General features: G+C 42.9%; 1 protein-coding gene across 3 annotated transcripts in view; it reads left to right on the forward strand.

Annotated features, from left to right (window-relative positions):
• dock11 (dedicator of cytokinesis 11) overlaps window positions 1-16,206 on the forward strand; it is an 88,179-nt gene that overhangs the window by 13,117 nt on the left and 58,856 nt on the right. For all 3 annotated transcript variants that reach the window (XM_085349730.1, XM_085349732.1, XM_085349731.1), the window contains exons 7-18: window positions 970-1,104; window positions 1,736-1,919; window positions 2,818-2,897; window positions 4,520-4,603; window positions 4,784-4,924; window positions 6,254-6,526; window positions 10,541-10,663; window positions 10,753-10,835; window positions 11,822-11,944; window positions 12,171-12,247; window positions 12,984-13,168; window positions 13,353-13,418. In XM_085349730.1, coding sequence (XP_085205856.1) covers window positions 970-1,104; window positions 1,736-1,919; window positions 2,818-2,897; window positions 4,520-4,603; window positions 4,784-4,924; window positions 6,254-6,526; window positions 10,541-10,663; window positions 10,753-10,835; window positions 11,822-11,944; window positions 12,171-12,247; window positions 12,984-13,168; window positions 13,353-13,418 — 1,554 coding nt within the window. The remainder of the gene's footprint in view (window positions 1-969; window positions 1,105-1,735; window positions 1,920-2,817; window positions 2,898-4,519; window positions 4,604-4,783; window positions 4,925-6,253; window positions 6,527-10,540; window positions 10,664-10,752; window positions 10,836-11,821; window positions 11,945-12,170; window positions 12,248-12,983; window positions 13,169-13,352; window positions 13,419-16,206) is intronic.

Consider the following 16,206-nt stretch of genomic DNA (forward strand, 5'->3'; position numbering starts at 1 on the left):
AGGTGACCAAATACTTTTTTTCCACCCTGATTTACGAATAAATTCTTTACAAATCCTACCATGTGAATTCATGGATTTTTTTTTCACATTCGGTCTCTCACAGTTGAAGTGTACCTCTGGTGCAAATTACTGACCTCTGTCATCATTTTAAGTGGGGGAACTTGCACAATCGGTGGCTGACTAAATACTTTTTTGCCCCACTGTATATGGATAAAGTTAAACTGAATTGAACTGAGAATGTTTTGAATGTCCAGGATCGTGCAAATAAGTTCAGCATGCAACATATGAGACGTAGCGCCATGAGAAACATACAAACCCAACTCTGAAAATGTTGGGGTGGTATGTAAAATGTAAATAAAAACAGACTGTAATGATTTGCACATGAATCTGTCATTTATGAACAAAGGAACGCAGAGTTGGAGATAATTTATATGAATTTAAGGACTGGGACCACGCTTCAATGCATGCCCCTTCCAGTTCTCTCTCTACATACAACCCCTGTTTGTTCTCTTTTTTCGTGCCCCTCCCTCTCTTTTTCAATTCATTCACTTCTCATTAATACATGAGAAATACTCTGAGGCTTTCCCCAAACCGCATCCTTAATTTGTGTACAAGCTGTCTGCCATTATCTACTAGAAATGCTGTCTAACCTAAATGAAGATATGGTCTCAGATAGTGAAAGTATATAAACTGTTGGAACTGATAAACTGTACCATTTTAAGAATAATATTTGCTAATTTGGAATTTGATAACAGCAACTCATCTCCAAAGTTGGGACAGTAACAACAAAAGGCTGTTGCTGAAAGACACAGCTGTATAACTTGCAGTATCCAGTGTATTTGCCCTCATTCTGGAATTTTAACTACATTAGGAAGGCAGCACATGAGCTTGAAGTCACATGTCATAGTGTCATATTTCTGCTGTCATGAGTTGTCAGATGAGTCATATGAGATGTGCTCTGGATTGCAGGTGTTCAAGAGGAGGTACTTCTACTTGTCTCAGCTCCCCGATGGCTCCTACATCCTCAACTCTTATAAGGATGAGAAAAACTGCAAGGAAACCAAAGGATCCATCTACCTGGACTCCTGTATAGATGTCATCCAGGTAGACTCAGTACAATTAAGAACCCAGCAGCAGTGGATAAAGCTGTTTTCTCTGTTGTGACCATGTTGGTGTGCTTAATTAAACTCACTGTGTTTATTTCCCTCGTGCGCTCTCTGCGAGGTTTCAGAACTTGGCACGAGCTCCCACCCTCGTGAAATTCAGCGTGTTTCTGTGTCTTACTTTCCCTTGGGGGCTTTTGGCTGCTTTAATTGGGCAGATCTGCTGCATTCCAGTGACTTGGGCAGAAACGTCAGCTTCTAGCAGATTATGAAGAGCTGTTGCTGGCTCATGGCACAGCCTAGTACCTTGATTGCTCCTCAGGCAGAGCTGACAGCTTTCAGTTTAATGAGCACGCTCAGAATATGAATGGAGGGAGTGAGGGAGTTCATTCTGGCTCATGGATTTAATGAGGAAGCTTGAGTTTAGCATGGAAATCAGGTTTTGTTTGGTCATGGCCGAATAGCATTGACTCTCAGTTTGTTTCTGAATTTAAGTTGAGATTCTTCTGATTACATTTGATTCCCTACGCTGTGCTTTTAACGGCTTATTTAGTTGTACCAAAGATCCTGTAATTCTCATCAGTTTCCACCTGTTAGTCAAAAATCAGTCAAATATGATGTTTCTTCCTCAGAGTCCCAAGATGCGGCGGAATGGCTTTGAGCTTAAGATGCAAGACCGCTATAGCCACTTCCTGGCTGCAGACAGTGAGGCAGAGATGGAGGAATGGGTGGCCACACTGAAACAGGCTCTGCAGAGCAGCACAGAGGCTGGCCAGGACAGGAGGAACGGTGCTGAGTCGCTGGACTGTGTCCTTGGTGAGCTGTTCTACCAAACTTTGAGCAGTTACATGTCCACATTATCTTTCAGTCAACATAGTACTTATAGTCTTATTTAAAGGTTTCTATAGTTTCATAGTCAGTTTACTTTAAACACTGATTCTAACCACGGGCCTATCATGTTTTTTTCCATTGGTTTCCACGTTACAGTCACACATATGCAATTAGCAGGCGGACTCCTTCACCTGTAGCCCCTGAGACAATAACATGCTAGTATATCAGCTAACTGAGGAACAATGGAGTTTGTGTATACAGGACAGTGCAACAACCTTGAGCCACCGCTCACTTCTATTCAAGTGGACTTGAATAATGGTTCTCAAGACTTTCTGAAGGTCCTTCAAAGTCTTTCTTGGACTCAATCCTGAACATTGTCAGAGGAGTATTTTTTTTGTTAAGTCATTTACACGGACGTGTGAATCGATCAACCATAAAAAAGACACTTAGGATAAGTAAATGTGTCTACATAGAGCAGACAGAGGGAAATAAACATTTTAAAATTGTATCTTTAGGCACTTTGTTGCAAAAACAACAAATGTATTCCCATTTGTTTTGTTAAATCTACGAGAAGTGCCAAAGATAACACGATGACAGGCATAAAATACTAGTTTTGAACCAAGATGATATCAAAAGAGCTATTAGCCAAAAACTTGGCATAATATAATTTCCTTAGGGATTAATAAAGTATTCTGATTCTGATATTACTGAATGGTGTGGAAAGAAAGAAAACTGAGGAAACTAGATAAGAGGAGAACAAAAGAAGTATTAGCATTAAGGGAGGGAAGCTTTATAGGGACTTGTAGTGTGCATGGTTCTTGGTGAACAGGCATTCATGTGGATTACATGTACTGATGTCTGGTTATTGTCCTTTTCCTCTCAGATGATGACACGGCCAGCCAAGGTAAAGGCGAGAGCATGCTGGAGAACTCGGGGAGGAGCTTGCACACTGAACTCATCAAGGTATGAAGGAATGATAGATGATTAATGAAGCTGCGTTAGTTGGGCCAGACTTACCAAGTGGGTCAAATTAGTGTGAAGCTGCAGAAATGTGCTGAAGGGAGTGGAAAGTTCTGTGGCTATTAACACCGCGCTAATTTATGAACACAGACCCAGACGGGTCTTTTCAGTAACCATCAGCAAATTCTACACAGAGCTGCTCTCTGCAAACAGCCGTGCATGTGTTAAAATATAAGGGTGAAGTCCTCCATTAGAAACTAAAGGGGGTTTGTCACCCTATCAACCTTTAGCATAACATAAAACAACAACAAAAAAAGAAGTGTGCAAACTTTAAGGCATTAAATTCAACTAAATGTACATCTCGTTTTTGCATGTGTTCTTTGTGATGCTGCAGATATCTGCAAAAATCAAAGGAGAACAGTCTGACTCACAGCCACCTGTGGGCTACAGCTACAGATGCATAATCCTGAATACAGATCAGTGGTTTGTTAAATCACACTGTGGCGCTTTAGTAAATGACATAATAAGAAAGCATATGAGATGATTTTAATGAGACGCTCTGATGTGTCTATAAACCCCAAACTACACAGCAGCAACAAAGCCCTCTGTTGCTGCTGTTCCACTCTGTTTGCTTTGGGCCACTGCAGCAAAGCTTTTCTCTGTGCACGTAAAAACAAGGTCGAGTTTGTCTGCAGGCTGAGCAGACAGTGAGAACAGAGGCGCGAACACGAGGAAGAGAGGGGAGAGAAATGGACTCTGAGGGCTCTTACCTAAACCTGAGGCTTTGATTGTGCTCCATTGGACACCCTTTGTTTTCCCCCTTTTGTCCCTTGACTACATATCAACCTTCCTGTCTTTTTCTGTTTGTGTAAGTTTACAAGCAGCTCACTGAGTACACTGTACCAGACCATTACAGTAAGGGCTGCTCTTCTACCTGCAGTTCCTGCCTCATTCATAAATGAAGTCCATGCAAATAAGCTATAAAAATCTGTTGCAATAAAGTGTGCAAATAAAAGAGAAGGAACGCAGCGGCTGAAGTGCTACTGTTTAATGTGTTAGAAGAGTTCACAAAAGGTATCAGAGATAGTTACAGATTTTTTTCTTAAAATGTGAGAGTAATATACATATTTTGGATATTTATGTAAAAAAAAAAAGCCAGACTTTGTCTTTTATCTCTAAAACATATCATCAGTTGATAACTTCCTGTTTATGTCTGCTTCAAGTGTTAAGCAGTTCGTTATGATAACTCTTAACTCGGGGAGTCCTGAGGAGGCCAGGGCCCATGAAGGCATTGAATATTTTAATTTAGAGTTTTGGCGGGGATGTGGATCGAACAGAAACAGATGGGAATGCTGTTTGTTGTGGAAACAGTTTCTTCATGTTGTTTTGTTGTGTGGTTTATCCCTCAGCCTGAAAGGGTGATTGGGGTATTGTTGTCATCACTCCAGCGCAACTTTGTGAACTCGATACCTCGAGAACGAGGCGATGTAGGTTTTCAAATTTACACCATTTGTTTGTATAGATAAATAAATTCATGGGGGAAAAAATTCTGCAGTTAAAAAAAGAGAAGAAAGAAACACCTGATGGATTTTTAGCTCGCTTACATCGCTGCTGTCTGTCTGCAGTACACCAGGGAGACAGACCAGCTCAGTAAGATGAACAGGAACGAAGGCAGGCTGAAGCTCTCCTCTCTGGATCCTGAGACACAGGTACAAAAGGTTATTCCTTTAAAATGCTTAGCTTTCCTATGATTTATTTATTTCACTATTGATTCACCCTGTTTGATCTCTCCTCCCCCTTCCAACTCCTCACGCTCATCCTCCCTCCTCTCCGCGGGATCACTCTCTCCCCTCTCCTGCTTTCTCACTCTCCTCCTCCCTGATATCCAGAGGCTGGACTTCTCTGGGATCGAGCCAGACGTGAAGCCCTTCGAGGAGCGTTTTGGTCGACGTATAGTGGTCAGCTGCCACGACCTCACCTTCAGTCTGCAGGGCTGCGTGAATGAGAAGGGCGACGGTGTCCTTACCAATGTATGTCATCACCTTTGTTCCACAACACAGCTGTTCTGTGGTTTGCTACTTGTGCTACTGTTACATTAAACAGGTAAAAAAAGATGAATCATGGCCGCAGTTTTAAATAGGATGGCTTTGAGCACAGTCGCTCCATCTACCTGCTCTTTAAAGCATCAAGAGCTGAAGAGAGTTGAAACCAGGTATTATCTCTTCGTGCTGAGACTGTGAGGTAGCATAATGGCTCGTTATAGATTAAGACTTATGTTCAACAGAGTACATCACTACTCCTTCTAAAGGTATGTCGCCAGGTTGAAATCTATGGCTTTGACAGTGAATTACATCCTGAACCTGAGGATACATTTCTTAACTGCAGTACATAGCTTTCCTCTTCACACTGCAGATTTTCCGCCAGCCTCTCCCTCTGTAGTGCTGCCCCACATAATACACCTTCATAATTCATGTCAGTCTGGCTGGAAGCAACGGAAGTAGCCAAACTAGGATAACGCAACTCGATATTGTTGCATTAGCACTAAAACAAATCTTTCTTTATTTAAGCCTGAGGCATGGAGGGTCATGCAGAAATGTTTAATGTGTGCCGGATGAGGAGCTTTCAGTAGCGTGAGGTAGCATTTTTGAGCATATGTGAGCTCGGCCTTTGTCAGGGCTTTAGATCGCTTTAGATATAAAACACAGAGCTAGACCAACTTCTCCCCCTCCTCCTTTTCCTGCTTGCTGATGCATTAGAAAGGCTGGCAGGAGAAATCATCTGACTCATTTGTGGTTTGGAAGCAGCACACGCTCTCGTTCCCTCCTCTTCTTCCATCCCTTCTTTCCCTCGGCGGTCTCAGACAGCTTTAAAGTTCACTGGATGGAGCGATTTTGTCCATCGTGCAGGAATTGCAGGTTTCCAAAATAGAAAACTTTTTGCTTGTGCTTGAGGATGACACACTGAGAGAATACAAATATTTTTAGACATTTATCCATAAATATTTTGTCTGAATCTAGAATTTTGATTATTTCAGATTAAACAGATTAAACCTGTCCATTGAATCCTATTATAATAATTATAAATATATTCTTGAGCTCACACATACGACTCTCATGTTGTATTTAGTAAAACTTTGCATGTTGGTTGGACCCAGAAGTGACCATATTTGGGCAAAAGGTTGCTAGCTGATGTTAGCAGGCTGCATTACTGGTGGGAAGAGTGTGCATTATTGCTTAATTCATGCTAAAACTAAAGAGTCATATGACCTGATTTCTGAGATTTTGTCCTAAAGTGAAATGTTGTAAAGTAATAAAGGTACGTGCTGGACTGCAGCCTGTAACCGTCCCTCTGACTCGCAGGTGGAACCGTTCTTCATCAGCCTCGCTCTCTTCGATGTCTCCAAGAGCTGCAAAATCTCGGCCGACTTCCACGTTGAGCTCAATCCACCATCTGTCAGGGAGATGCTCACCGACACCTCCGCTCAAGCATCTCCTTCATCTGACTCGGACGGTGGTGGTGGAGTGAAGGACGGGGGACAGGGAGGAGTCCTCGTGAACGGAGACTCAGGGAAAGGAAACGGCCTGCCGCTGCTTCAGAGGGTGTCAGAGGCTCTGCTGCGCTTCCCCACTCAGGTAGGAACTATAATAGCATGTAGACAGGTGTCTGATAGAGAAAGTGACTGCAGCTGAGTCACACAGTCAGACCTGGGTGTGAAAGCTGAGTCACACTGGGTCATACAGATCTTGCTGTGTGGAAAACAAAATATTTTGTGCTCTTTGCAAAACTTTGGTGCTGGAGCTGGATTATTAAAAAGAGATCCAGCATGTTTGTCATCCTGCTGCGTTACAGGTTTAGTTGATGTGAAACTGAGACTGAACTCTGCTTCTGGTTTTACGTGACCTATGGTCAGTTAGCTTATATATAGAATACACTGAAAATGAGTGTTAATTTATTTGGGTGGGGCTTCCCTAATGACCGTAGGACATCACACAGATCGAAGAGTAAAACAATCTGAACTTAAGCTGCTGTCCTTACCGTATTTTCACGACCATAAGACGCACTGTGCTAAAAGGCGCAGTCTCAGTTATGTGTGCCATTACTGTATTTAACACACACATAAGGCGCACTGGATCATAGGGCGCATACAAGTACCGTATGCGTATTTAAAAATAAAGCGGGAGCAAACCTGAGTTCGGTACCTTACTCACATTTTTATTACCAATAATCGTCATCATCAACAACACACAAGCATACAAGTGTGCGTATTTAAAAATAAAGCAGGAGCAAAACAAAGTTTGGTACTCACATTTTTATCATCAAACCCATCGAAGTCCTCATCCTCTGTGTCTGAATTGAACAGCTGCGCTAAATCTTCATCAAACATGCCAGGTTCACTTTCTTCACTGTCAGAGTCACTTTCCGTGCCGTGCGGCTCCTCGGAAATGATGCCGGCTTTCGCGAAAGCTCGAACAACAGTGCCAGCAGACATGTTAGCCCAAGCATCTACAATCCATTGGCAAATTGTGGCGTAACTCGCCCGGCGCTGGTTTCCACTCTTGGTTAAACTGTGGTCTCCATCGGTCATCCATCGCTGGATGTGTTTGTCGCCGATGTGTTTGCTGCAGTAGGAGCGGAAGATGGCCAGCTTTTCCTTATAATCCGCTGGAAGTTGCTGCGCTACCGTAGTCCTGGTCCGGATGGAAAAATGGCACCGTTTCATAAAAAGTGAAAGTGAAACTGCTTTTAGCCGAATGGTGACCGTCGAAACGCTTCTCCCGCTCGTTCTTTGCTCGATGATCGCCTTATGTCCGCGGAAACTCAGCTGCGTCTTCTTGACCTGCCGGAGCTTGTTTTCCAGCTTCCTCCACTTGCGAACCATCGATTCATTAATCTTAAATTCTCTCGCCGCTGCTCGATTTCCATGTTCCTCCGCGTAGCTGATGGCCTTCAGTTTAAACTGTGCTTCGTAAGCGTGTCTCTTTGCCATTTTCAGGGTTGTTAAAACAACGATGTCCTGCATAACGCACATACCTGTTCTTTTATACAGGTATGTGCAATAAAGTCAACGCACACACTTCACCCTTTAGCGTTCTCATGGTGTTCTCTACTACGTCCTCCTTACAACACACAGGGCGCACTGCGCTATAGGGCGCGCCGTACTTTTTGAAGAAAATCTAAGACTTTTAAGTGCGCCTTATGGTTGTGAAAATACGGTATTTATAAAGATGGCGATGTCATTATGTGAAATCCATAACAGGAAATATATGAAAAAACCCTGAAAGCTGAAAAAACCCTAAAAAACTAACATGTTGAAACACGAAGAGTCGATCGTTCTTACGAGAAGAGGGAAAACGTGTCTTTGAGTAACTCTCTCCTTCGACAGAGCAGGTAGAAGCATGCAGAAACTAAAAAGTAATGAGAGACTGACTCAAACGCAAGAAAATGATGGTTTTATGAGCTAGAATTTATAGAAATCATTTGTCTTGCATTGTTTTTATCACTTTCTGCACTTTTCTAAGCCAAGTTGATGGTTGGAGGCGGCCCTCTGTCATGCTTAGTCTTTAAAATGTCTACACACTGTTGAGCTCTCATCTGGTTCTGTCACATAGGTTCAGCTTTGCCATATTGGTTGCAGCTGGCCCAGCACAGTCCTGGCCTCAGTCAGGACTGCTGACACTGTGTGTGCAGTGAGTTAGCTGTTTTGGCCAGTGCATGATCTTTTTTGTTTTTTCATTCATTTCTCCACTGTCATGCTGAGTGTGTCACAAGCCAGCCTTTGGTCCCCAACCAGACCTAAAGAACTGTGAAAGGATCCCGTTCGGCTCATTCGGCGAACATTTGCAAGTGATTTCAGAATCACTTTGCTTCCTGATGTGAGCTCAGGCCTCGGGATGTAAGCTTTATGTCCTGTCACTTTGTTTTGCAGTATTTTAAGTCTAGAGTTTATTTGGGGAGAAATAATGTGCATGTGTGAGCGTTACTCTTGGCTCAGGCCCTTCTGCAAACATTTGCAGGTGCTGTGAGTTCAGCGCACACACGGCCTGTTCTTTACCTCTTGCCGCTTGGCCCGTTGCAGCGATGAAGTCACTAAACAAGGCCGGTGCCTGGTATAAACCAGCAGCGGTTATAAAACAAGCTCACTTTCCATTTCCATGACGGGAGAAACGAGTTGATGAACAGCGCAGCAAAAAGCAGGAAAAAGCTCAGAGACGAGGGGATGAATCAGGGCAGAGAGTGACAAACGCAGGATTTCTGCAGCCAGCAAACCAGCAGCAGGGCCGCCTTAAAGCTACAGGCATGAAAAAGTTTCATTTTTGGACTTCTCTGCCAGAAACATCTGTGCAGCACCAGCAGAACACACATGTACACACAAATATATGCATACAAACAGAGCGGCTCCTGCCTCTGTGATTAGTGTGCTATTATAGGTCTGCAGACCGCAGTTTAATTTAGGTGCATTGGGTGTGTTCCAAGGACACAGGCTTCACCTCTCATCTCTGCAGTAGCTCTCAGGAGGACGCCACAACCTCTGGACCCTCTTTATTACGCAAGTCACAAATCTTACCCATTTGAGTTTCAGCATTTTCAGCAGTGAGATGGTTTATCTTTGCACAAAAAGGATGTGACACTGTTTATGAACTATGAGGAAAGTTTAATGCCCAAATGGAGCATTTACAAGCTTTTTTTTAACCACACTGTAAGAACTGGTCGACGATGAGCGGTGAGGAGCAAATAACGTCAAAAACTGAAAGCAAAAGCAGCTGTGTGTGGTTTTAAGGGCTGTGAATGAGGACAGAGGATGGATAGGCTTATGGCCTGGAGAGTAACCCTGCTCTGTGTGTGTGTCTGTGACTGGCAGCATGCTAGCCTCCTTAAAGATAAGTGTTAGTAATGTCCAGATTGTTATGTCTGCATCTGAATCAGCTGCTTCCTTGGTACTGTCATTCAGTTTTGTCACTTATGCTTTTTTTCTATTTCCAGAAATTTCTATTGAAGTTTTTATTAGTCATACCAGTGCGAGCAGCATAGCTTAGTCTGATTGTAGTTACTGTCGCCTTTGTTTGCTTTACTTGAACTTGGAAGCTTAAATGCAGACGCATCTCATCGGCCCTTAAATAGACGTGTGAGCACCATGTGGTTTTCCTGTACAGCTTTAGCATCAACCATTTCCCCTGAATCGATCTCACACAGAAGCAGGTGATGAATTTAAGAGTGACTTTTACACTATCACACATTCATACAGCGCTTTATTCCACACCTTTAAATTCCTTTTACCTCTCTCACACACACCACTTGATTGGATGACCCTTCCAAACAGGAAGTCAGCAACCGTTCAAGCTTCTGTGCCCACAACTGTGTTCCTGGCATGACCACGTTAGGGATATCTGTTTTCACTGAGATCATACAGAGCCGTGAACAGACTTTGGGAGTGAGAACGTGTTGAGCAGTCTGATAGGTTGGCGTATCATTTGAAACTTTGGCCACGTCTGTAGTCAGAGTTTCTCTCCATAGAACTCGGCATCTCTCCTCTCCATTCACAGTAGCAGATTTCTCGGAAGAGCGTTCTAAGAAAAGACCCTCGAAAGCTGCCAAATCAAATCCCAACCACATGTCTTGATTGCTTCATTTCTCCCTCTCTTTTGCAGGGTATCTTTTCAGTGACTAACCCCCATGCAGATATCTTCCTGGTGGCCCGTGTGGAGAAGGTGTTACAGAATGGCATCACCCACTGCGCTGAGCCATACATGAAAACCTCTGACATCACTAAGGTACGCTGCCATTGATTTTGACCTCGTGGAGGAGACGGTGGAAACCGCTCCGGTGTTGACTTGATGATGTCTTTCCTGTGTCTCCTCAGACTGCTCAGAAGGTGCTCAAAGCTGCCAAGCAGACGTGCCAACGCTTGGGCCAGTACAGGATGCCGTTTGCTTGGGCTGCCAAGTAAGACAGAAATAATTCATGAGTCAAACCTCATAATCTTGTAAATAATCTGTTTTGATTCAACTCGGAGTGATCTCATGTGAACATGTGCAAAGGCATGAGCATAATAACATCATACAATTAGGTGTAAAGCCTCATCTATTTGTCATAGAGGGAGAAAATAAGATAATATTTACTTTTTGGACCCCAAAAGTTTAGGAATTTCTCAACTTTGAGGTTAAATAAAGTTCGTGTAAAAGAACATTTACTTGCTTGCTGATCTAGTTTGATCTGGATTATATTGATTAACATTATATTACGTTATCCCAGTTATGGAATTCAACATTCATAATGAAGAGCAGACAGTTCTGCTTTTTATTAGCTGCTGTTGGAAGTGCAGCTAATGAAAAGCAGCACAGAAAACTTCCAGGAACTGTCCGGTCTTGACGTGAAATTAGAATCTGTGACAGATTTTACAAGCCTCACGCCCCACCCCCATCTCCACCCTCATCCCCACCCCCATCTCCACCCTCATCCACACCCCAAGCCTCCAGGCCTAGTGGAGGCTTTCACATGTAACTGGTAATGCTGTGAGCTATAAAAAATACTCCAGGCCAGCACAGAAGTCACACCTTTTTCTAAATGGTGTGAAAAATGATTAAGGGACTTCAGGCGTCATTCAAAAATGTTAGAACCCGCTGACATATATCCAAATATCCAGTAGAGATCACACAAAGACAAAAAGCCCCTTTCATACAACTGTTCTAAACTATAATCTGGAAGAAGAACAACAGCAACAAAAATATAGAAACACAGGGAAGCAGGGGAGTCTGTGTACAGGAGCAAGTAACTCTTTAATAGAACACATGAAGAAAACAAGTGTTTTTAAACAGTGAAAGCAAAACATTCCTTTATACTTCATACTTTATACTTTATACTGAAATGTTGGTATTTGGTTGCACATATGAGGCGAGAACTGTAATGAACCATGTGTGTTGTGGTTGCAGGCAGGTGTTCAAAGACGCTCAGGGCAGCCTGGATATGGATGGGAAGTTTTCTCCTCTCTATCGCCAAGACAGCAGCAAAATCTCGACCGATGACCTCATCAAGCTGCTGGCCGACATCAGGAAGTGAGTCAACACCACTCCTCTGCTATTTAAGCTAGCGCTTAGTTACTGTGGCACAAAACCATCATCCAGGGGTACACTTATGCCTTTAGGTCTATATTTCACATGCCATTGCCTAAGAGGAAGTACTACTCACCCAGGATTGTCATTAAGGAGGTCATCACATCTAAAGCACACTTAACCCTTAAAAGGACACTGATCTTGTACTGAATCTCCTTTTCCCTGTCAGACCAGAGAAAAGCAAACTTCAGATCATCCCTGGACAGCTGAACGTCACCATCGAGTGTGTCCCGCCTGATTTCTCAAGTAAGCAGATTTGTGGTGTTCACTGCATAAAACCCAACAATTCCATTAAATGATTTTACATTGGCCATCTCTGCGCGGGATGCAAGCAGCTACCTGTCTGTCGAGTGTCTGGGTCTGATGTTGAGGAAATGATCTCCATTCCTGAATGAATGTAGCCTGCAGATAGGCAGTGGTCACTGCCTCTGATCAGCCTAGTATATCCCAGTGATGTTCAATAAGAGACATAAATGATTATTTAGCCACTTTCTGATCCATAAAGCCTGAACTATTAAGCCAGTGTGTACGTCGGTCTCCGTAGATCTGCTGAAACAGCCGCAGGGTGGGACGCTAAAGCAAAAATCGCACAAGCACAGGTTGGAGCAGACACTCTGTTCCTTCAGATTTCCACTAAGAGCGATCAGACTGGGCTATTAGCATGCTGGATGCTGCCTTGTAAAAGCCTTGTTAGCATGTTCTTTGAAGAACAACAGAATCAAATATTCCTGAATTAAAATTTTGTTAAATCTGAGAACTTTTGAGAAGTTAAATTTTTAGATCATCCGTATTATCAGATGCAATGATTCCCACAGAGAGCATGTGACACGGCGTGTAGGCAGCGTCAGGTTTCATGTCTGGGTTTGCACAGTGAAGGGTTTGTTTTGTAGCTCAGAAATGACGTTAACTGACATGACACGAGAGGCAGGGACACAGCAGTGGAGGTTTGGTCCTCTGACTCGACGTGTGCTCTGTGCCCCAGACACGGTGACGTCCTCTTACATTCCCGTCAAGCCCTTCGAGGACGGCTGTGAGCGGGTGTCGGTGGAGATCGAGGAATTCCTCCCCGAGGAAGCCAAGTACAACTACCCCTTCACCACTTACAAGAACCAGCTGTATGTCTACCCCCTGCAGCTCAAATATGACAACCAGAAGACCTTCACTAAGGTGCGTGAGTTAGGATGAAAAAGATGTGATGGGTGATGGTGCTGGTACATTTTAAATATTGCCCGTTTGTGTGTTACTGGTGCATACTGAGAACGAAGCGTGCGTGACTGACTGAGCTCAGAGACACAGTCGTTCTTACCGATCGTCTGCTTGGCTGACTAATGTCACCTTTCCTCCGTTGCAGGCTAGAAACATTGCCATCTGCATCCAGTTCCGAGATTCTGATGAGGAAGGTGCTGCTCCTCTAAAGGTCAGTGTGTACTGCAACATGTGACTTTTTCTAGATGCTGTTATGGTAAAGGTCAAACATTTTTCAGGTTTACCAATAAACTGTGATTGTCTTCAGACTATCATTGACATGATATATTGATGTATGAATTTATAACCAGATGTGTAGCAGTGGCTGGGGGTTGGAGCGGACTCATCGCTACATGTTCATGCAATCTGTCCAGTGTGTTTGAGAAGTACTGCACCTATATGACCTTGGTGTTCCCACTGTTTCTGTTATATATAGCAGATGGTCAGAAATGCATTAACCAAGTGCAACATTAAATCACCGCTGGCAGCCATATATAGGACAGAGAAGCAGCCACTGTGACGTCAGCCGTTGCTAGCAAAGAGCTGCTGTGAAGCCTCAGAGTATTGTTACAGTTGCCACCTGGCTGTTGTAAAACTGGATGTGATGAGTAATTTGCATATCTTGTGGATGAATGAAAGGACGCTGCACACTAATAATTTATAAGCCTAATAGGGTCAGCTGGGGTCACGGCAGATAGCTGCCCCTCCCTGAGACTGGTTCTGCTGGAAGTTTCTTCCTGTTAAACTGGAGTTTTTGTTCCCACTTTTGCCAAACGCTCACTCACGGGGGGGTCGTTTGATTGTTGGGGGTTTCACTCTTTCATTGAAGCGTCTTTATAATACAGAATGCTTTGAGGCAACTTTTCTTGTGATTTGTTGTTGTATATAAACAAAACTGAAGTGAATTACTTACAAGGTAGGCCCACTCTAATTCAAACCCTGTTTTGCCATCTTTTTTACCTTTGTGGAGACTGTTGTTTACAAAATGAACATTGTGCTGTATGAAATAAGATTTCAAGCTAGCGGCTGAGACCATAAACTCATCAGGAAAGTTGTTTGTGAGCTCAAAGATCAACGGAGGTCCGTTTTTTCAGAGACGTTTATATGCACTAGGGCTCGGTATCGTCACTTATTTTGATTCAGATTCACAAGGTCCCGATTCAATGTGATCAGATTCGATTTGAATCGGGGAAATTTTGCCTCAGACTGTCAGAAATATTATAATTCTGATCATTTATCAGTACATATCCATATTTTTATGTCTATAAAAAGAAAGCTGACACTTGTGAGACTTTATCAAAGGTGTGAGCATCACAGCAGATGCCTTTATGTCAAAGTAGCTGAGGACAAAACACAGAAAAACATGTCAGAGATTTTCCTGGCCTGTTACAGAGGTTAAAGAGTTACAGAGGTTTTATTAGAGGCACAGCTAAGTGTTTTGCAATTTGGCATCATTTTAAGAAGTTTAATTTTCTTCAGTGAACAGCAGAAATGAGGCTTTGTTGTCAGAAGTCAGTTAAATTAAGTGGCCGACAGCGCTGTACATAACGGTAGACTGGTGCGTAATAAGCAAGCGAATGATGCAGAAAACAGAGATTTTTAGATGCGAAAGTGTTCTTAAAGTACAGAGAGAGAGAGAGAGAGAGAGTTGTGCAGGAAGTTTCATTATATCGTGGTGGAAGCAAAGCAGCAAAAGTAAGAGGGAATTCATGAGGATGTTTATGAGAAGCGAAATGTGAAGCGTAGTTTGGATCTTCTTTTGCTGCTGGTTCAGTCAATTTTGTTTGGAGACAGACAAAACTGCAGCTTCAGAGTCTAGTGCAAAAAAAGGACGTAAACACAAAGCACGGACCCGCCAACGCATCAGAATCTGTGAGCTTTTGGCTTTTAGCCCCGATGGCATCTCTGCGTACGTGCCGTCGGGTGAGAAACCTGACATCTCACTGATTCTGATGTGTTGTGCAGAATCCGTGTACCTGCTCTCATTTGGTGTTTGGTGGTTGTCGAAATTTTGTGAGGTTTAACCTGAGATTCTGTCGTTTTGGGCAAAATAAATTTATATTTAAAAATCGATTCAGGATTTTAATGAATCGATATCGTGTTATTCAAGCTAAAATCGATTTTAATCAGAAAATCGATAATCTAAACCCACCCTAATATACACTTCTTTGCAGCCAGGAATCGCCCCTCTGCTGGCTGCCAGAAAGAATGCATCGGCTTCAGTTTTACAGACCCTGAAGCTTTTTTTTGACATTATTCTGTACATCATTTTTCTTGTCTTATATGGAATATCTGTTTTTGCCTTATTACTTCTAGAGCTTGAAAAGGAGAGTTTATAGACAAGGAATAATGTATGGAAGAGAGAGTGACTCACATCTGTGTCTCATAGTTTTGTCAAAAGACAGGCTTAGGGTGATATCCTGGCTCTCTACATAGCTCAGCAAAGCTAATGGAGAGAAGAACATAGGAAAGGTTTTGAAATGCTACAGTCAACATAACGATAAAAAGGACACAAGGAAACAAATAGAGGAAGACCAATACAAAAAAAGTGAAGATTGTTGAAGAGGCGCACCAGAAGCCCGGATTATTGTTTGAGAAACAATAACACTGCAGTGGAATGTCCTGGGAGAGATTCGATCAGTGACAGGGGCCTCAGATATGATAAACTTTTCCTTTTATTGCTTTTTACAAAGTGGACTTGAGATTGCAGCTGAGGGGCCCAGGAGGAGAAGGGAAGCTCTCGCAGCAACCAGTTATTATAGCTGGCAACAGAAGATAATGAATGGTCACTCTTTTTCTCTCTGGCCACACATTTCAAATATTTGTGGTCGGAAATAGTCATCAAAGCGCTGCAGATTGTTTTTCTTTTCACGTTTCTTGAGGGAGAGAAACAGAAATTCTGAGTTTAACCACGAAAACATTGAGAATTTTCAATCAGCGGGCAGTCAGACATATTACAC

This window comes from Diplotaxodon limnothrissa, linkage group LG3 (genome assembly GCF_057381915.1).
Source record: "Diplotaxodon limnothrissa isolate DT_005_m linkage group LG3, D_limnothrissa_male_GT1.1, whole genome shotgun sequence".
Classification (NCBI taxonomy): Eukaryota; Metazoa; Chordata; class Actinopteri; order Cichliformes; family Cichlidae; genus Diplotaxodon; species Diplotaxodon limnothrissa.